Source organism: Pristiophorus japonicus, chromosome 7 (assembly GCF_044704955.1).
Source record: "Pristiophorus japonicus isolate sPriJap1 chromosome 7, sPriJap1.hap1, whole genome shotgun sequence".
In the NCBI taxonomy this organism is placed as follows: domain Eukaryota; kingdom Metazoa; phylum Chordata; class Chondrichthyes; family Pristiophoridae; genus Pristiophorus; species Pristiophorus japonicus.
In genome coordinates, this window is record NC_091983.1 from 12,371,470 (window position 1) to 12,393,509 (window position 22,040).

Here is a 22,040-nt window from a genome sequence, read left to right on the forward strand (position 1 = left end):
TTCAAACTCCAGTCCTCCGGCACCAAAGGAACCAGCTTTTCTGGGAGCAATCCTGCCTCTGAGTTAGAAGGTGCAGGGTGCGATCCTGATCCCGGAGAGTGGGCTCCAGCTCTGAATTCTGAGTTGACATCCAGCGGGATAGTAGCATTGGGTTGGCTATGGGCTCTGGTAGCCCGTGAGATCCTCCCAACCTCTAGGACGGGGCGAAGGAGTGGCGAGGTCAGGGCGAAGGAGCGGCGAGAGATTGTAGAGGGACCTGATCGGGGCCTCGGAGAGGCGCGAGTTCGGGGCCCAGAAGAGGCGAGGGCCCAGGGGCAGCACGGTATGTGTGCGCACTAGATCTGTGCAGCAGAGCAGGTCTCCAGTTGTCTTGGATAACCCTTGCCACTGGACCAAGACCTAGCTCTGTCAAGCCCGTGTGGTGGCTGGTGAGCAACGGCCACCACATGTTAAAAAAATCCACGCACAGGCATCTTCCACCCTTCAGGATTTAATTCGGGACCTGGAATATTCGGTCCTTCATTGAAACCCTGTGAACTTTTTGGCGAGGAAGCAAGTCATCCTCGGCTCGAGGGACTGCCTATGATGATGATGATGATTATAGCCATGGTAGCAATGTTCACATCGCAGCCTCTAAGGCAGTGAATCAGCCGATGAATACGCCGAATAATTCATACTATCCTCCAATGGGAGAGTGTGAAGTTACGAAAACAGCAACATTCAATGTGAAGCGGAAATCATGAATGGTTTTGATAGAGTAGATGGGGAGAAACTTTATCCAGTGGCAGGTGGATCAGTAACCAGAGGACACAGGTTTAAGCTAATTGGCAAAAGAACCAGAGGGAGAGATGAGGAGAATTTTTTATACAGCGAGTTGTTATGATCTGGAATGCACTGCCTGAAAGGGCGGTGGGAGCAGATTCAATCGTAACTTTCACAAGGAATTTGGATAATACTTGAAAAGGAACAATTTGCGGGGCTGTGGGGAAAGAGCGGGAGTGGGACTAATTGGATCGCTCGTTCAAAGAGCCGACACTGAATAGTCTCCCTCTGTGTTCTATCAATCTATGGCACTATGCTACGGTGTGCAACAGCCATCACACGTTAAAAAAATCCACGGACAGGCATCTTCCACTCTTCAACACGTAGTTCAGGATCTGGAATGTCAGGTCCTTCATTGAAACACCTGTGAACTTATCTCTTGTTGTGTGGAAGTACGTCATCCTCAATACAAGGGACCACCTCAGAAGAAGAGCTATGCTATCCTTCCCAGGTTATTTGGCTCGAGCTCCCAAAGTTACTAAGAGCTGGAGGGTCAATGGGATTGTTGTGCTGTGTTCGCTGACCTACATTGGCTCCTGGTACGGCTATGCCTCGAATTTAAAATACTCATCCTCCTGTTCAAATCGGTCCATAGCCTCGCCCCTCACTATATCTGTAACCTCCTCCAGCCCTACAACCCTCCGAGATCTCTGCGCTCCTCCAATTCTGGCCTCCAGCTCATTCCCGATTTCCTTCGCTCCACCATTGCCGGCCGTACCTTCAGCTCTGGAATTCCCTCCCTAAACCTTTCCACCTAACTATCTCTCCTCCTTTAAGACGTTCCTTAAAACCCATCTCTTTGACGAAGCTTGTCCTAATACCTCTTTTCGGGGCCCAGGAGAGACGTGAGTTTGGGGCCCAGAAGAGGCGAGGGCCCAGGGGCAGCACGGGCCCAGCCCACACTGTGCGATATGTGCGCACACTAGGTCTGTGCAGCAGAGCAGGTCTCCAGTCGACCTGGTTAATCCTTGCCACTGGACCAAGACCTCGCTCTGTCAAGCCCGTGTGGTGGCTGGTGTGCAACGGTCACCCCACGTTAAAAAAATCCACGCACAGGCATCTTCCACCCTTCAGGATGTAGTTCGGGATCTGGAATATTAGGTCCTTCATTGAAACACCTGTGAACTCATCCCTTTTTTGTCGTGGAAGCAAGTCATCCTCGATACGAGGGACCACCTATGAATGAATACCTCTTTATGTGGCTCGGTGTCAAATGTTGTTTGATTGCGTTCATGTGGCCATCTATCATCATCATAAGCGGTCCCTAAAGAATCGAGGAAGACTTGCTTCCACTCATAACATGAGTTCTTAGGTGGCTGAACAGTCCAATATGAGAACCACAGTCCCTGTCACAGGTGGGGCAGACAGTGGTTGAGGGTAAGGGAGGGTGGGACTGGTTTGCCGCACGCTCCTTCCGCTGCCTGCGCTTGTTTTCTGCACGCTCTCGGCGACGAGACTCGAGGTGCTCAGCGCCCTCCCGGATGCACTTCCTCCACTTAGGGCGGTCTTTGGCCAGGGACTCCCAGGTGTCGGTGGGGATGTTGCACTTTATCAGGGGAGGCTTTGAGGGTGTCCTTGAAACTTAATATATAAATCCTGCTAACGGATGCTTGTCCTCCCTGTCTGATTGCAGTGTTGGGTTGAGAAGAGGCTGAACATGAAGTGGATCTTCTCGCTGCTGTGGATGGGGGCGCTCCTGGAACCATCGGGAACAATTCGGCCCTACATCCACCCTTTCCTTCTGCTGGCCTGCAACCGAACGGGGTCCCAGGAGGGGGTGGGCCAAGAGGACAGCTTCTTGCCCGTGCTGATTGGAGACGACGATACGAGCCAAGCCAATGGGTCTGAGGGGAGTTGGCGAGCCGGTGAGGAAGAGGAGGAGGAGGAAGAGGCGGGCAGGCCGAGCCCCGGCAAGCGTCGCTTTTTAATTGAAGTCCAGGCCGGTCTGGCCAACGCCTGGATCGGCGACTGGAGGCCACTGGGAGAGGGGTCGGGGGTCACGGTGCTGGCCCCCGTGCAGCTGTACGGAAGCCTGGCCGCTCTGTCTCTGGGGGCCAGCGGCCGAACTGCCCTCACCCTCCGCCATATCCTGGGCTTCTCGGACGACGGCTGCGTGGGCGGAGCGGAAGTGGGCGATGACCGGCGTTCCCGCAACATGCACCGGCACATCAGGCTACTCAGCCACGCCGTCCTTGCCGGCCAGGCCGGCTCCTTGTCCACCGGCACCTGGATGGTTTTCCGCAAGGGCCTGCGGCTGCGGGGGATCTTCGCCCGCGAGCTCCGCCGCTTCTACCCCGGGACGCAGCTCCGAGCCGTCGACTTCAGTCGGCCTCACGCGGCCGAGGATTCCATCGGCAGCCTGATCCGCAACGCGACTGCCGGTGGCAGGGTGGGCAAGCTGGTGAAGGCCTTGAGCCCCGACACTAACCTGGTGTTGACCAATCACATTCATTTCAAAGGTAATGGGGGGGGGGGGGTGGAAGCGGGGGTTGGGGAGAGAAGGGGAGGGGGGAGGGGGAAGCGGGGGAAGATGGGAAAGCTAGAGGGGAGGGGAGAAGCTGGGGGGGAAGGGAGAGGGAAGCGTGGGAGAGGGGAAACAGGGGGCAGCGGGGGAGAGAGGGAAGTGGGGGAGAGAGGGGGAGGCGGGGAGGGGGAAGCTGGTAAAAGATCAAGGCGGTGAAGTGGCTTGTCGGTAAAAATCCCATAATCCCAACAAACACCAAATCCATGGGGGGCAACTTTTGCTTCAACTTCAGGCCTGGCTAGAGGGTCCATGCAGAACAGCAGGTCTCCAGTCCTGGTTAACCCTTGCCACTGGATAAAGGCCTAGCTCTGTCAAGCCCGTGTGGTGGCTGGTGTGCAATGGTCACCACACGATAAAAAAATCCACGCACAGGTATCTTCCACTCCTCAGGATGTAGTTCTGGATCTGGAATATTAGGTCCTTCATTGAAACCCCTGTGAACCCATCCCTTTTTGGCGTGGAAACAAGTCATCCTCACCTCGAGGGACCGCCTATGATGATAACCGGGGCTAAAAGGGTTACATTTACAAGGACAGGCTGCACAGTCTAGGCCTGTATCCCCTGGAGTACAGAAGATCAAGGGGTGATCTAAATCAAGGCCAAGAGTTTCTGCTTTGTGCACAATCGGCGATCCGGGAGCACATTGCCCTCAAAATCGCCGCAGTTTTTGAGAAGTGTTTTTTTTTTGGTCAAGTTCCTGTTCAAACTCACTTGCATATCGCCAGCCGTAAACTCCGTCACGGACCATCGCAATTGGGCCACGTGTCAGAACATCTTTTTTTTTTAAATTGCATTAAAAATTATTCCTTGATATAAATTAAGAGTGGTAACTTGGTGCAGTTATATTAATACAGATGACAATGGGTTTATCACAAATAAGAAGCATTTGTAATCACAGTGTCAATCTACCACTTATGAGTAACCTGATTTTACATAACTACAATTGACCTTTAAAACTATACAGAACCAGTTACTAGTTACACTGGTGTACATCATAAGTGCTGTAGCAAGTTAACAAAAATACATTTAAAAGCTTTTAAAAGGTGGTTATTGGTGCCCTTCCACCTTAAGAGCCTCCTCGAAGTCCCACAACTATTTTAGTTGCACCTGTAAATCAAATGCCCACTTATTAAAGGGGTAAATTAGATGGCAACCTTTAATACAAGTGCCCCCCTGATTAAAGGGAGGGGGTGGCACATTAATCAAATTAAATTTTTGCCAGTAACTTAAATCAAAGTAGAATGTGGTTGCCGGGGGTGATGATGCACTCCAGTCCCTCCGGCGCCCACCTCTCGCGGAGGGCCGCGTGCGTACCGGTGGACACCGCCTGCTCCATCTCCAGGGACACCCACAAACAGACACAATGAGCAAATAATCTCCACGGTGATGCATCCATCCCGGGGACGTGGCTATTTCCAGCCCCGCCCACATATCGGAAACTAGTGCAATAGATCGCACAAACTTGATTTGCGCTGAACATCATTTGCGCTTAAAATCCCGCGGCCTTTAGCTCTGGTTTGGTTGATTCTGGGCGAATTACACTGAGAAAATCAGCTCATCTGAGTGTAAACCCCTGTGTTTAAGATGATTAAAGGAGTCAATAGGGTAGATCGGGAGAAACTATTTCCTCTGGTGGGGGAGTCGAGAACAAGGGGGCGTAACCTTAAAATTAGAGCCAACTGCTCAGGGTGATGTCAGAAAACACTTCGGGGCTGATTAGGAACCAAAATGGCGATCTATTGGAGGAGGCACAAGTCATGGCTGAGGTACTGAGAACTTTTCATCAATGTTCACCAAGGAAGAGAATTTTGCCAAAGCTCTGGTAAACGAGAAGGTTGCTGGGATACTGGATAAGATAAAAATAAAGAGGAGGTACTAGAAAGGTCGCTGTCATGTATGTATGCTTGGGGTTACTAGCCACCAGGTGGCGCCCCCTGTCGGAGGTCATTGGGCTGTACGCACGTGTGCGCGGCCCAGGTTTAAAAGGCAAGCCCATCATGCAATGTAATCACTTTGGGCCCGAATAAAGCAGAGCCAGGTTTGTACCTGTGTTAGTTTATAGTATTCAGTTTATCGAGTTGTTACACACATAGCAGCTGGCATTACTTAAAGCGGATTAATCACCAGGACTAACGGGGATGAATCCGTGGTTGCTGAGGGAAGTAAAGGTAAAGATTGTGGACCACAATCTTCCAATCCTCCTTCGATACGGGAGTGGCGCCAGAGGATTGGAAGGTTGCAAATGTTATACCCCTGTTCAAAAAAGTGGGAGAAGGATATAGGGTACAATTTTGAAACTTGCAGGTGATACGAAACTTGGAAGTGTAGTAAACAGTGAAGAGGATAGTAATAGACTTCAGGAGTATATAGACAGGCTGGTGGGATGGACGGACACGTGGCAAATGAAATTCAATGCAGGGAAGTGTGGGGTGCTACATTTTGGTGGGAAGAATGAGGAGAGACAATACAAGTGAAATGATGGGGGTGCTGGAACAGAGAGACCTGGGGCTGTTTGTGTACAAGTCTTTGAAGGTGGCAGGACAGGTTAACAAAGCAGTGAATAAAGCATATGGGATCCTGGGCTTTAATATATAGAGACAGAGAGAACAAACACCAGGAAGTTATGCTAAACCTTTAAAAAACACTAGTTTGGCCCCAGCTGGAGAACTGTGTCCAAATTTGGGCACCGCACTTTAGGAAGGATTTAAGGCCTTGGAGAGGGTACAGAAGAGATTGACTAGAATGGTTCCAGGGACGAGGGATTTCAGTTACATGGATGGACTGGAGAAGCTGGGGTTGCTCTAGAATAGAGAAGGCTAAGAGATGTGATAGAGATGTTTAAAATCATGGACGGTTTAGATAGAGTAAATAAAGATAAATTATTAGGGTCAATAACGAGAGGGCACAGATTTAAGATGATTGGCAAAAGAACCAGAGGCGACTAGAGGAAAAACGTTTTTACCCATCGAGTGGTTAGGATTTGGAATGCACTGCCTGACAGGGTGGTGGATACAGATTCAATAGTAGCCTTTAGAAGGGAATTGAATAAATACTTAAAGCAGAAAAATTGCAGGGATATGGGGAATGAGCGGGAGCGAGTGGGACTAACTGGATTACTCTTCGAGAGAGCCAGCACAGACTCGATGGGCCGAATGGCCTCCTTCTGTGCTGTGCTGTGCTGTTCTATAATTCTAATCACTTGTTCACACAAAGGTTAATGGAAATCTGGAACTCTCTTCCCTAAAAAGTTGTCGAGGATGGGGGCCAATTGAAAATTTCAAATCTAAAATTGATAGATCTTTGTTAGGGAAGTGTATTAATGGTTACAGAACAAAGGCAGGTAGATGGAGTTAAAATACAGATCAGCCATAATCTAATTGAATGGTGGAACAGGAAAGAGGGGCTGAATGGCCTCCTCCTTGTTCAGAGTGCGATCCCACTCACTTTCTCTCTCCAAAACTGGCTGGTTTTGAGTTGTATTGTGAGTTCTTTGGTGAAGTAATGCAGTAGATATATATATGGACTTTGAAAAGGCATTTGGAAAAAGTACCATGTTAAAAACTTATTAGGAAAATAGAAGCAGATGTTATTAAATGGATGATGGTAACTTGGGTCCGAAATTGGCTAAGGGATAGGAGGCAGAGAGCAGTGATGAATGGATGGTATTCTGACTGGAGAGAAGTATGCAGCCGGGTTCCCCCAGGACCATTGTTTTTCTTGTTATATATAAATGATCTGGACTTGGGTACAGGGAGTACAAATTTGAAATTTGCAGATGATACAAAACTTAGCAGCGTAGTAAATAGTGGGGAGGATAGAAGCAGATTTCAGGATTACAGACAGACTGGTGAAATGGGCAGGCACATGGCAGATGCAATTTAATGCGGATAGTGAAGTGATGCACTGGGAGAAACAACATGGAGAGGGCGGTACAATCGAAATGGTTCTATTTTGAGGGGCTTGGTGTAAGGGCAGAGGGCCCTGGGGCTGAATATTCACAAACCTGTGAAGGTGGCAGAGCAAGGTGATGAGGCAGTTGAGAAAGCGTGTGGGATACTTGGCTTTGTAAATAGGGGCAGTGATTGAAAAACAAGCAAGTCACGCTAAACCTTTACAGATCGCTGGTTAGGCCCCAGCCGGAGTATTGTCCATCATCATCATCATAGGTAGTCCTTGGAATCGACTTGCTTCCATTCCTGAAGTGAGTTCTTTGGTGACTGAACAGTCCAATACGAGAGCCACAGACTCTGTCACAGGTGGGACAGATAGTCGTTGAGGGTAAGGGTTGGGTGGGACTGGTTTGCCGCACGCTCTTTCCGCTGTCTGCGCTTGATTTCTGCATGCTCTCGGCGTTGAGACACGAGGTGCTCAGTGCCCTCCCGGATGTACTTCCTCCATTTAGGGCGGTCTTTGGCCAGGGACTCCCGGGTGTCAGTGGGGGTGTTACAATTTATCAGGGAGGCTCCACAATTCTGGGCTCCACACTTTAGGATATCAAGGCCCTGGAGAGGTCACAGAGGAGGTTTACCAGGATGATACCAGGGATGAGGGACTTCAGTTACATGGAGAGACTGGAGAAGCTGGGATTGTTCACCTTAGAGCAGAGAAGGTTAAGGGGAGACGTAATAGAGGTGTTTAAAATCATGAGGGGTTTCGATAGAGTAAGTCGGGAGAAACTGTCCCTCTGGCAAGTGGGTCGGTAACCAGGGTCATCGATTTTAAATAATTGGCAAAAGAACTAGAGAGGAGATAACGAGAGATTGTTTCACACAGAGGGCTTTGTGATTTGGAAAGAACTATCTGAAAGGTGGTGGAATCAGAGATTGGACATGTACTTCAAGAGAACTCATTTGCAGGATTATAGGGGAAAAAGCTGGGGTGTGGGACTAAATTGGATCGCTCTTTCAAAGAGCCAGCACAAGCATGATAGGCCGAATGGCCTCCTTCTGTGCTGTAAGAGCCTACGATTCCCTCTCTTTCTCCCGCTATATCTCGAAGGGAACTTATGATGAATTGTACGGTGCTTGGATCTGATGACGATGAATTGTCCAGTACTAGGAATCTATAATAGCACATTTTTTGAATGAGACATTAAGCCGAAGTCCCTCCTGCCCTCTCGGGTGGATGTAAAAGTTCCCAAGGCCTCATTCAAGAAGAGGAGTTTTCCTGGTGTCCTGGGCAACATTTATCCCTAAAGGTGTGAAAAGTGCTATAGAAATGCAAATCTTTCTTCTTTCCAATATTTGCACAACCATGGGAGGTCAGCCTGGCGTAAGGGGGCAGACCTCTGTGATGGCTGGAACTTTTTTCCTCGGCCCAATTCTGCGGAAGCAAGAACATCTAGACCGTTAAAATGACGTTCCTTGGTAAAATAACCTCTCTTTTTTTTTTCCTCTCAGGAAAATGGAAGACCAGATCTCAATGTCATGGGACAGAATTTCAGGATTTTTTCAATGAAGGGGGTACCAAAGTCCAGGTTGCTATGATGACGCTGTGCGGCAGGTTTCAGTACAAGATCTTTCCTCAATACACACAGATTAAACTCCCAATGAGCGGGGCAACGTACATGATGCTTATCCAACCAGTCCAACCCAACATGATGCAAAACATCGAAAAAAACCTGGCAGCTAACAGTATCTCGAAAGATCTTCAATCGGGGTACTCATAGAATAAGTTATAGTTATATTGATAACATCAAGTCTACAGCACAGAAACAGGCCACTTGGCCCAATGGGTCCGTGCCGGTGTTTATGTTCCACACCAGCCTCCTCCCACCCCTCTCCATCTTACCCTATCAATATATCCTTCTATTCCTTTCTCCCTCATGTGTTTATCCAGCTTCCCCTTAAATGCACCTACACTATTTATCTCAATCACTCCCTGTGGTAGCGAGTTCCACATTCTGACCACTCTCTGGGTAAAGAAGTTTCTCCTGAATTCCCCATTGGATTTATTAGTGACTATCTTATATTTATGGCCCCTAGTTTGGGACTCCCCCACTAGTGGAAACAGCTTCTCTATTTCTACCCTATCGAACCCTTTCATAATCTTAAAGACCTCTCTCAGGTCTCCCCTCAGCCTACTTGTTTCTAGAGAAAAGAGCCCCAGCTTGTTGAGACTTTGCCGATAGTTGTAACCTCTCAGTTCTGGTATAAATCCTCGTGAATCTTTTTTGCACCTTCTGCAATGTCTCTATATTCTTTTCATAATATGGAGACCGGAACTGTTCACAGTGCTTCAAGTGCGGTCTAACCAAGGTTCGATACAAGTTTAACATAACTTCCCTGCTTTTCAATTTTGTCCTTCTAGAAATGAACCCCCGTATTTGGTTTGCAGTTTTTTTAGTGTCCTAATTAACCTGCTTCGCGACTTAGGTGATTTGTGTATCTGTCCCCACAGATCCATCCTCTACGCCATTTAGATTCTTATTTTCTATAGAATGTATGACCTCCTTATTCTTTCTACCAAAATACTCGTGGTATTTAAAAGATTACGGTAGTATAGTATTATATTACTAGACTAGTAATCCAGAGGCCTGGACTGATGATCCAGAGACATGAATTCAAATCCCACCACGGCAACTGGGGAATTTAAAATTCAGTTAATTAAATAAATCTGGAATTAAAAAGCCAGTATCAGTAATCATCATCATAGGCAGTCCCCCAAAGCGAGGATGACTTGCTTCCACGCCGAAAAGGGATGAGTTCACAGGTGTTTCAATGAAGGACCTAATATTCCAGATCCCGAACTACATCCTGAAGGGTGGAAGATGCCTGTGCGTGGATTTTTTTTACCGTGGGGTGACCATTGCACACGGGCTTGACCGAGCTAGGCCTTGGTCCAGTGGCAAGGGTTAACCAGGACGACTGGAGACCAGCTCTGCTGCACGGGCCTAGTGCGCACACATACCGCAGTGTGGGCTGGTCCTTGCTGCCCCTGAGCCCTCGCCTCTCCTGGGCCCTGATCACTTCCATGAACCCAGCAGATTGTCATATAAAACTCATCTGGTTCACTAATGTCCTTTAGGGAAGGAAATCTGCTGGTCTTACCGGTCTGGCCTATATGTGACTCCAGACCCACAGTACTGTGGTTGACTCTTAACTGCTCTCTGCAATGGCCCAGCAAGCCGTTCAGTTGTAACAAGAAGTATCACCACACGGACTGCAGCAGTTCAAGAAGGCGGCACTGGAGCAAAGGGCAATTAGGGATGGGCAATAAACGCTGGCCTTGCCAGTGATGGCCACATCCCATGAATGAGTAAAAAGAAAATATTTATGAAAAAAACAATGTGGGAGTGACATTAAAAAGTTGGAGTTGCCTTGGCTGCCCATGTTAGACAAGGCCCGATATCCAGTTCTTTTGGAGTCAGTCGAATTGAATATCGGGCCGGGCATATAACGGGCGACCAATGAAACGCAGTCTGCTTTGCGACCCGACCCATGACTGATTTCACCCCCTTGAATGTGTTGCAACGTGCCATTTTTCTCAGTATCCGGGGAAAATGTTCTTTTCTCTTGCGTTGACCCTGCAGCAATGTCAGGCTGGTCCTGCCGCGGTTCGAATGGAACGGCACGTACGACGTGAAAGAGTTTTTCCGCAGGAAACAGGTGCTTGATACACTGGGCGGCCAAGCCAATTTCTCCAGGTTAAGCAGCACCCAACGGCTGGCACCAGACCAGGTAGGGAAGCAGTCCGGCTAACGGGCATCGCCAGCCTCACACATATCCCGAGAACGAATTAAAACACGTCACCCCCTGAAATTACAACCTGGACCTGATCAATAACCTGGTGTCCTAGATCCCCCTCCCGAGCCACTGTCTCGGGCTGAACCAGACTGTTCTCAATCTGAGCATCCTGTCTGACCCCGAGATGAGCTTTCCGCCCCATAATCTCTCCATTACCAAGAACGCCTACTTCCATCTCCGTATCTCTGCCCGTCTCTGCCCCTGCCTCAGATCACCTGCTGCTGAAACGCCCATTCGTGCCCTTGTTACCTCCATACATGACAGTCCGGCCTCCCACCTTCTGCACTCTTCAGCTCATCCAAAACTCTGCTGCCCATATCCTAACTTGCACCAAGTCCCGTTCGTTCATCGCTCCTGTGCTCACTGACCTACATTGGCTCCCGGTCCGGCAATGGCTCAAATTTAAAATTCTCATCCTTGTGTTCCAATCCCTCCACGGCCTCACCCCTCCCTATCTCTGTAAACTCCTCCAGCCCCACAACCCTCCCTATCTCTGTAAACTCCTCCAGCTCCACAACCTTCCATATCTCTGTCAACTCCTCCAGCCCCACAACCCTCTCTATCTCTGTAACCCCCTCCAGCCCTATAACCCTCCCTATCTCTGTAAACTCCTCCAGCCCCACAACCCTCTCTATCTCTGTAAACTCCTCCAGCCCCACAACCCTCCATATCTCTGTCAACTCCTCCAGCCCCACAACCCTCTCTATCTCTGTAACCCCCTCCAGCCCGACAACCCTCCCTATCTCTTTAACCCCCTCCAGCCCCACAACCCCTCCCTATCTCTGTAAAATCCTCCAGCCCCACAACCCTCTCTATCTCTGTAACCCCCTCCAGTCCTACAACCCTCCCTATCTCTTTAACCCCCTCCAGCCCCACAACCCCTCCCTATCTCTGTAAACTCCTCCAGCCCCACAACCCTCCCTATCTCTGTAAACTCCTTCAGCCCTACAACCCTCCCTATCTCTGTAACATCCTCCAGCCCTACAACCCTCCCTATCTCTGTAACCTCCTCCAGCCCTACAACCCTCCCTATCTCTGTAATCTCCTCTAGCCCTACAACCCTCCCTATCTCTGTAATCTCCTCCAACCCTACAATCCTCCCTATCTCTATAGCCTCCTCCAGCCCCTACAACCCTCCCTATCTCTGTAACCTCCTCCAGCCCCTACAACCCTCCCTATCTCTGTAACCTCCTCCAGTCCTACAACCCTCCCTATCTCTGGTTGTGGGGCTGGAGGAGGTTGCAGAGATCTCTGCGCTCCTCCAATTCTGGCCTCTTGACCATCCCCGATTTTTATCACTCCACCATTGGCGCCGTGCCTTCAGCTGCCGAGGCTTTAAGCTCTGGAATTCAGTCTCTAAACCTCTCCACCTCCCTCTCCTCCTTTAAGACGATCCTTAAAACCTCCCTCTTTAAACCTAACCTTTGATCACCTGTCCTAATATCTCTTTATGTGGCTCGGTGTGAACATTTGTTTGATAACGCTCTTGTGAAGCGCCTTGGGATGTTGTACTATGTTAAAGGTGCTATATAAATGCAAAGTTGTTGCTTCAGAATTGTTCCTGAGAGCTTCCTCCCTTTGTTAAATGTCCTGCTTTTAAATCTATGTTTTTTCAGGTCATGCAAAGCATTATTTTTGAAGTGACTGAAGATGGGGAAGAGCCGATCCCTGCAGGAGAGTTTCCGCTCAGTAACACGACTGCTACGACGGAGATTCGGATAGACAAGCCTTTCTTTTTCCGAGTTTATGATGGGACATTGGACGTACTGCTGTTTCTTGGCAGAGTAAAGAAACTTAATTGAAAACCAGAATTAAAAATATTTTAACCCAAGATGTGCTCTCAGAAAGATTCACCGGAAAATGTAGTTTTAGTAGAAGGTTGCTGGGAAAGGGCAGGGATAGGAGAGAATGGGAGCAGAGTAGATATTTCTGAAGAAGGGCTAGCAGCAGTGCAAGAGCGATGAGCCAAATGCCCTTCTTCCAAGCTGTAATTTCCACAATTGTGATTTTTGAATCAGACCAGATAAAGTTACTAAATGCAACATCATATAAATAAACGGCCCTAAATCATTCCATTTTAGGCAATAATTATGACAAGAAGGGATTTTCAAAGTTTTATACATTGATACTATACTAAAAATATTACATCTACATGCACTTCCTAGCAACTTTTGCTGTTCTGACTTCTAAGCTCCCCATTTATAATGATAATTGCCCATGTCAACTGGCCAGGCTGCAACTACACCCTCCCTCCAGCTGACACACACTTCACAAGCTTGTGTCTGCGCACATTCAGAGGCTGAACTCCAAGTCATCGTCAACATCTTCACCGAGGCGTACGAAAGCATGAGCCTTACACTAAACATTCATAAGACAAAGCCTCCACCAACCAGACCCAGCCACACAGCACTGCCCCCGTCATCAAGATCCCTGGCCCTGGACAACGTGGACCACTTTCCATACCTCGGGAGCTTATTATCAGCAAGGGCAGACATCGACGACAAAGTTCAACACCGCCTCCAGTGCGCCAGCGCAGCCTTCGGACGCCTGAGGAAAAGAGTGTTCGAAGATCAGGCCCTCAAATCTGGCGTCAAGCTCATGGTCTAAAGGGGTGTAGTGATACCCGCCCTCCTGTCTGGCTCAGCGACGGAGACCATATGCACTAGACACCTCCATTCGCTGGAAAAATACCACCAACGATGTCTCCGCAAGATCCTGCAAATCCCCTGGGAGGACAGACGCACCAATGTTAGTGTCCTCGACCAGGCCAACGTCCCCAGCATCGAAGCACTGACCACACTCGACCAGCTCCGTTGGGCGGGTCACATTGTTCGCATGCCTGACACAAGACTCCCAAAGCAAGCGCTCTACTTGGAATTCCTACATGGCAAGCGAGCCCCAGGTGAGGACACCCTCAAAGCCTCCTTAATAAAGTGCAACATCCCCATCGACACCTGGGAGTCCCTGGCCAAAGACCGCCCAAAATGGAGGAAGAGCATCTGGGAGGGCGCTGAGCACCTCGAGTCTCGTCACCGAGAGCATGCAGAAACCAAGCGCAGGCAGCGGAAGGAGCGTGCGGCAAACCAGACTCCCCACCCACCCTTTCCTCCAATGCCTGTCTCCCACCTGTGACAGAGAATGTGATTCCCGTATTGGACTGTTCAGTCACCTAAGAACTCACTTTTAGAATGGAAGCAAGTCTTCCTCGATTCCGAGGGACTGCCTATGATGATGACCAGCTGCTCAGTGCTCAGGGAGGCTGGCCATGCCTTGCTGGGTGATCGAACGCAGGTTCAAGGGACCCCCAACCCCAACTCAAGTGTGAAAAGAACAATTCTGACGGAGAACCTAGCCCCAGGTACAAGATTGAAGATAGAATCTGTGTTTTTCCTCTGGAATTAAGATACAGATCAGCTATGATCTAATTGAATGGCGGAACAAGCTCGAGGGGCTGAATGGCCTCTTTCTGCTCCTAAGTTCCTTCCTATTAGTCCGAATCAGCACCCCAAGTATAATATACTAACTAGCAGTCCGAATCAGTACTCCAAGTACATTCTACTAATTAGCAGTCCGAATCAGTACCCCAAGCACATTCTACTAACTAGCAGTCCGAATCAGTACCCTAAGCACTTTCTACTAACTAGCGGTCCGAATCAGTACCCCAAGTACATTACACTAACTAGCGGTCCGAATCAGTACCCCAAGTACATTATACTAACTAGCGGTCCGAATCAGTACTCCATGGGCAACTTATGTGAATAGTCCCTTGGTCTGCAATTTGGGATTATCATGAAAGATTTGGTGTTTTCAGAGTTCATTACCCATTAAACCAGTGGTGGGCAAAATGTCAAAATGCATCTGGCCTGCTGAGTCATTTTACCCGGCTCGCTGTACAGGACAGAAATTGAGCGCCAGCTGGAGCTTGAGCCACACATTAGTCTATTCACTTTCTCTTCTCATGGGTCAGAGGCGGACCCCAAATGCCAAGGAACACACGGTCTTTTTTCATTCAATTGATCAATTCACAAAAGCGATTCTCACCGACCCAAACTTATAAGGATCTGTTCTGCGATTCTGGGTCCCAATGGTGTGTGTCCATACCCAGAATGCACTGCATACTCGAATATGCCCTATTCATCTTAGAGTCGAGTCATGGCTGCTCAGCTCAGTGACTCTTTTTGCGGAAGTGCTGCCATGGCAGGGCCGCAGGCCTGCGGGTAGCTCCCTGGGCCGGCGTGCAACCGGCATTGACGTCATCGCTGTGCGCGGCAACCGCGCAGCGCCGCGCGCCGACCCCTTACCGCCCCGCGAGGCTGGCCGACATCCGCTTGCGGGGCGGAAGTTAAAGGGGAGGTCACCAGTGCCCCGCACTGCCATCTGGCTTTTGGGTCGGCTCACTTACCCATTTTGTTCACGTGGCTGCAGTCCCTGTACCATGTTGCCCTGGTGGTCCAGCGGAGGCCATCGGAGGCCTTGCAGAGTGCGCAGCGGCCCTCCCCTTTAAGCGGAGGGGAGGGGCCGTTGAAACGCGCCACCGCTACGCTGAGCATCTGCGTAGCGCTCCCGACCGCGCCCCGCTGGTCCCGCCCCTAAAGGAAACGGAGCGCGCGAGACTGCACTCCACTTCCTCTGAGGGGCGGTAAGCCCAATTCAGCGGCCGGGGGCAGGACTTGCACACCGGGCGCAGGAAGTCCCGCCCCGAGCGGGTTACCGCCCCCAATTGGTGCGCAGTGCAACTTTGCCCCCATTATCTGATTGCTATCTGAATTTATGTTTATGAATTATTGGGAGGGTAGAAATGGGAGCGATGATCAACACTGAGTTAGCCTGCTCCAAATTTACCAAATTAACACTTTGCTCTCACCGATGACTATCAGTGGGGTTATTAATTCTTGCATAATTATTCACTCGTTTTAATAGTATCCCACTTAATGAGTATAGTGGAGGCGTAACTAAATGGACCTGGGTATTCTGGACGTTGCAATTCACTGCTTTTAATTTAAGCCCTTTTCCCCGTACCATGAACAATTTAAGTTTATTGTCATGACTGGAAGAGGGTTGCAGAGATTTATGTCGTTGGCTAGTCCCAGTAAGAAATATCACTTGGGGAAGAATGTGTATTATGGTGCATTACTCTGCGCTTTCTCAAGTGACAGTCGCTGAACTCTACAGGCGTCTTGGCCTTTCTGAGGAGTGACAGAACGTTGACAATGAACAAGCCTAATTTGACGGCTGATCTATGGTGTCATTTGCAAATTCAATCATTTTCCGAATCACCTCATTATTTCTCAGCAAGTTTTCAAAAGCAACAACAACTTGTATTTATATAGCACCTTTAACGCAGTAAAACATCCCGAGGCGCTTCACAGCAGTGTTATAAGACAAAACAAATAAATTTGACACCGAGCCACATAAGAAGAAATTACGGCAGCTGACCATGAGCTTGGTTAAAGAGGTAGGTTTTAAGGAGCGTCTTCAAGGAGGAAAGAGAGGTAGAGACATGGAGAGGTTTAGGGAGAGAGTTCCAGAGCTTGGGGCCCAGGCAGCTGAAGGCACGGCCACCGATGGTTGAACAAGTTATAATCAGGGATGCTCAAGAGGGCAGAATTTGAGGAGTGCAGACATCTCGGGGGGGTTGTGAGGCTGAAGGAGATTACAGAGATAGGGAGGGGCGAGGCCACGGAGGGATTTGTAAACAAAGGCATTGCTTAACCGGAAGCCAATGTAGGTCAGCGAGGGGTGATGGGTAAATGGGACTTGGTGCAAGTTAGGACACGGGCAGCTGAGTTTTAAATGACCTCAAGTTTATGTAGGGTAGAATGTGGGAGGCCAGCCAGGAGTGCATTAGTGTAGTCAAGTCTAAAGGTAACAAAGGCATGGATGAGGGTTTCAGCAACATTTCAGAGGTGGAAATCGGCGGTTTTAGTTATGCCGCGGATATGTGGCTGGAAGCTCACTTCAGAGTCAAATATGACACCTAGGTTGCGAACAGTCCTGTTCACCCTCGGACCGATGTTAGGGAGAGGGATGGAGTCGGTGGCTAGTGAATGCGGTTTGTGGCGGGGGTCAAAGACAATAGCTTCTGTCTTCCCGATATTTAATTGGAGAAAACTTCTGCTCATCCGGTGCTGGATGTCAGACAAGCAGTCTGACAATTTAAGAGGCCATGGAGGGGTAGTGAGGTAGAGCTGGGTGTCGTCAGTGTACATGTGGAAACTGACGCCATGTGCAATTTTTAAAAGTATAAATGATTTTAATCCTTGATTGTACCTTATATCGTGTTTAGAATTGCAATGGAAACACAATCGATCTCCCATTTCCCACTGTAAGAATGAATTTAGACCTTTTGGAATAAACAGACTGTGCACGTTTCAATGTAGACCTGTATCATGTTCGTCAGCATGGTAATAAGTGTTATTATTAAGTGTGGGTTCTTTATACAATAAATGCCGTAACACAGTTCAGTTTGTGTGCGCAGCAATCTTCCCTCAAATTAATCTTGTGCGCAGTCCCTTTAAATGAGCTGCGCCAATATCTCTTCCAGCGACCGGAGCTGGTGAGTGGCCTGCGTGGGATCTCGCCATTGGTGCACGACCACACACCTTCGGGGCAACTCAACAGCTCACCAAAACTTGTTAAGTGGCCCTCCAGCCCAAATAATTGCCCACCCCTGATATGGAGTATACAGCAGCCAGCACAGTCTGAAACACATCATGTAGAGTATCATCACAGTCCCTCGAAGCGAGGACGACTTGCTTCCACGCCAAAAAGGGATGAGTTCACAGGTGTTTCAATGAAGGACCTAATATTCCAGATCCCGAACTACATCCTGAAGGGTGGAAGATGCCTGTGTGTGGATTTTTTAACATGGGGTGGCCATTGCACACCAGCCACCGCACGGGCTTGTCAGAGCTAGGTCTTGGTCCAGCGGCAAGGGCTACCCAAGATGACTGGAGACCAGCTCTGCTGCACGGACCTAGTGCGCACACACATCGCAGTGTGGGCTGGGTCCGTGCTGCTCCTGGGCCCTCGCCTCTTCTGGGCACCAAACTCACACCTCTCCTGGGCCCCGGTCAACTCCCCTTTACAAACTCTTGCCGCTCCTTCGCCCCTCCTGCTGTGCCTGCCCGCACTGCAATCAGCGACCTGACTTTTCAGCCATCACCCTCCTGCAGCAGCACGCGCTGCTCCCTGCAGTGGTATGTGGCCGCTCGCTGCTCCCTCCAATGGCCCCGGCCTGCATGTACAGTATACTGTATCCAGCACAGTCTAAAACACACCATGTAGAGTATACAGCATCCAGCACAGTCTAAGACAATGCACCATGAGGAGTATACAGCAGCCAACGCAGTTTATAACAGTGCACCATGTGGAGTATACAGCAGTCAGCACAGTCTAGGACAGTGCACCATGTAGAGTATGCAGCACTCAGCACAGTCTAGGACAGTGCACCATGTGGAGTATACAGCACTCAGCACAGTCTAGGACAGTGCACCATGTAGAGCATACAGCACCCAGCACAGTCTAGAACAGTGCACCATGTAGAGTATACAGCACCCAGCACAGTCTAGAACAGTGCACCATATAGAGTATACAGCACCCAGCACAGTCTAGAACAGTGCACCATGTAGAGCATACAGCACCCAGCACAGTCTAGAACAGTGCACCATGTAGAGTATACAGCACCCAGCACAGTCTAGAACAGTGCACCATGTAGAGTATACAGCACCCAGCACAGTCTAGGACAGTGCACCATGTAGAGTATACAGCACCCAGCACAGTCTAGAACAGTGCACCATGTAGAGTATACAGCACCCAGCACAGTCTAGAACAGTGCACCATGTAGAGTATACAGCACCAAGCACAGTCTAGAACACACCATGTAGAATATACAGCACCCAGCACAGTCTAGAACAGTGCACCACGTAGAGTATACAGCACCCAGCACAGTCTAGAACAGTGCACCATGTAGAGTATACAGCACCCAGCACAGTCTAGAACAGTGCACCATGTAGAGTATACAGCACCCAGCACAGTCTAGAACAGTGCACCATGTAGAGTATACAGCACCCAGCACAGTCTAGAACAGTGCACCACGTAGAGTATACAGCACCCAGCACAGTCTAGGACAGTGCACCATGTAGAGTATACAGCACCCAGAACAGTCTAGGACAGTGCACCATGTAGAATATACAGCACCCAGAACAGTCTAGAACAGTGCACATTGTAGAATATACAGCACCCAGCACAGTCTAGAACACACCATGTAGAGTATACAGCACTCAGCACAGTCTAGGACAGTGCACCATGTAGAGAATACAGCACCCAGAACAATCTAGGACAGTGCATCATGTGGAGTATACAGCAGCCAGTACAGTCTAGAACACACCATGTAGGGTATACAGCACCCAGCACAGTCTAGAACAGTGCACCAGGTAGAGTATACAGCACCCAGCACAGTCCAGAACAGTGCACCATGTAGAGTATACAGCACCCAGCACAGTCTAGAACAGTGCACCAGGTAGAGTATACAGCACCCAGCACAGTCCAGAACAGTGCACCATGTAGAGTATACAGCACCCAGCACAGTCTAGAACAATGCACCATGCACAGCACATTCCACCCAAGTGAGATATCTGAACTTGAGACACGTGTCCCATTGGGTGAGGTGAAGTTGGAAAACATGGCTGCCATTTCCTGTGGTCATGTCCCACATGAGGGATCACCACTTCACGAGAATGGCCACCGGCAGCACAGATGAATGGTACTGTGTTGGTGAGGACTGGGACGATTTCATTGAGAGGCTCCAGCAGAGTTTTGTCATGAAGGACTGGCTGGGAGACGCAGTGGCCGACAAGCGAAGGGCTCATCTGCTGACCAGCTGTGGACCTAAGACTTACGCGCTCATGAAAGACCTGCTCGCACCCGAGAAGCCGACGGACAAAACCTTTGAAGAGCTCAGCAAACTAATCGGTGAGCACCTCAAACCGGTGAGCAGCGTACACATGGCTCGACACAGATTCTATACCCACCGACGTCGGGAAGGACAGAGCATACCGGATTTCGTTGCGGACCTCCAGTGCTTGGCCAGCCTCGTAAGTTCACAGACGCCTGCGGGGGGGAGATGCTAAGGGATTTCTTTATCGAGGGCATCGGTCATGTTGGGATTTTCAGAAAGCTAATTGAGACCATGGACTTGACCTTGGAAGCGCCCGCGTTGATGGCTCAGACTTTTATTGCGAGGGAGAAGGAGACCAAGATAATATACGCGCGCAATTCTGCCTCCAACGTGGCGATGGATCAGGGAGTCAATATCATAAACGCGACACAGAGCCCCGCAGGCAGACAAGGGCAGTTCGACACATCCCAGGCAGAATAGACCCAAGAGTAAGTCTCCAACAGAGACAATGGCAGGCTGAACGGACATTTACGCCCCCCTAGTGGACAATGCGGCCCGGGATGGGGCCATTGACACCCACTAACAGGGTGCTCAAGAGCAGTCAAAGGGCTAATCAGCCAGGAATGCCTGGTAACAGCTCTTATGTTCACAACAATGGGAATCTCAGTTCATGCTGGAGGTGTGGGGGCAGACATGCTGCCAGGACTTGCAGGTTTCAACAGTTCGTCTGCAGAAATTGTAACCTCACTTGCCATTTAGCCAGAATGTGCAGAAAGCCTGTAACCAGGCTAATATACGAGGTGGATCAAACAAATGAGGGGTTTGCGAGGCAGGATGACGCTTGGGAGAAATCAATGGACGCTGAAGTTCAGCGGGTTCATGTGGCAAACATTCACAGCTCATATTTTTTTTTTTTGTAAATTCGTAGCCAATCTTTCCAATTCTTTGTCAAATCACAAACGCCAGAGGTCACCTTGCACACATCAAGGATCACTCTGCGCCAATGCTCTTAGCCAAAAGGCCTAGAGCCACTGCACCGTTCCTGGAAGTACTGCAATACCAGGTTTGTGTCATGAAGGTGGATGGGTCAGGCCCCCCACACACCTCCGTGGAGGTGGATGGGTCAAGCCACCCCACCCACCTCCTATTTCCAAAAAGCATAGGAGAACCACCTTCCTGATCCAGGGAGAACCACTTTGGGGTCATGGTTACTCCCCTGTCAGGTCAGTTACGCATGATCTTAGCCAAAAGGCCGAGAGCACCACCTATGATGATGAAAGTCCTATTAAATGGCATCCCTGTACGCATGGAGCTGGATACGGGGGCCAGCCAGTCACTCATGAGTGTTCAACAATTTGAAAAGCTGTGGCCACTCAAAGCCAGCAGACCCAAACTAGAACGCATTGAGACGCAATTACGGACGTACACCAAAGAAATCATTCCAGTGCTAGGCAGTGCAATGTTGGCGGCCACATACAATGGATCGGTGAACCGGCTGCCGCTCTGGATTGTCCCGGGCAATGGTCCTGCACTGTTGGGGAGGAGCTGGTTAGCTGAGATGAACTGGAAATGGGGGGATGTGCACGCAATGTCATCTGTGGAGCGAAGTTCGTGCTCACAGGTCCTACAGCAATTTGAGTCACTATTTCAACCTGGCGTCGGGACGTTCAAAGGTACCAAAGTAGTGATTCGCATCACCCCGGACGCCAGACCAGTGCACCACAAAGCCAGAGCTGTGCCGTATGTGATGCGGGAGAAAATTGAGAGTGAGTTGGACCGGTTGCTGAGAGAGGGCATAATTTCTCCCGTTGAATTCAGCGACTGGGCAAGCCCCATCGTTCCCGTCCTAAAAACGGATGGCTCGGTCAGGATCTATGGCGACTACAAGGCCACTATCAACTGACTGTCACTACAAGACCAATACCCGCTCCCGAGAGCCGAGGACCTTTTTTGCCACGCTGGCAGGCGGCAAGCTGTTCATCAAGTTGGACCTCACTTCAGCCTACATGACCCAGGAACTGGCCAACGAATCTAAACTACTGACCACCAT

At 49.6% G+C, this 22,040-nt stretch overlaps 1 protein-coding gene across 1 annotated transcript; it reads left to right on the forward strand.

Annotated features, from left to right (window-relative positions):
* The first annotated feature begins 2,464 nt into the window (after positions 1 to 2,464).
* Positions 2,465 to 12,893, forward strand: agt (angiotensinogen). The gene is made up of 4 exons (XM_070884323.1): positions 2,465 to 3,281; positions 8,746 to 9,004; positions 10,878 to 11,025; positions 12,708 to 12,893. Exons 1-4 carry the CDS (start codon positions 2,480 to 2,482, stop codon positions 12,891 to 12,893), a joined length of 1,395 nt encoding a protein of 464 aa, XP_070740424.1. The 5' UTR covers positions 2,465 to 2,479.
* Positions 12,894 to 22,040: the final 9,147 nt, after the last annotated feature.

What these genes read in the sequence shown, in the direction of transcription:
- agt (XM_070884323.1), top strand. Translation starts at nt 2,480, where the DNA reads ATGAAGTGGATCTTCTCGCTGCTGTGGATGGGGGCGCTCCTGGAACCA. An exon ending in TCGAAAGATCTTCAATCGGG is followed by an intron (nt 9,005 to 10,877) that starts GTACTCATAGAA and finishes TTGACCCTGCAG; the next exon opens with CAATGTCAGGCTGGTCCTGC. An exon ending in AACGGCTGGCACCAGACCAG is followed by an intron (nt 11,026 to 12,707) that starts GTAGGGAAGCAG and finishes ATGTTTTTTCAG; the next exon opens with GTCATGCAAAGCATTATTTT.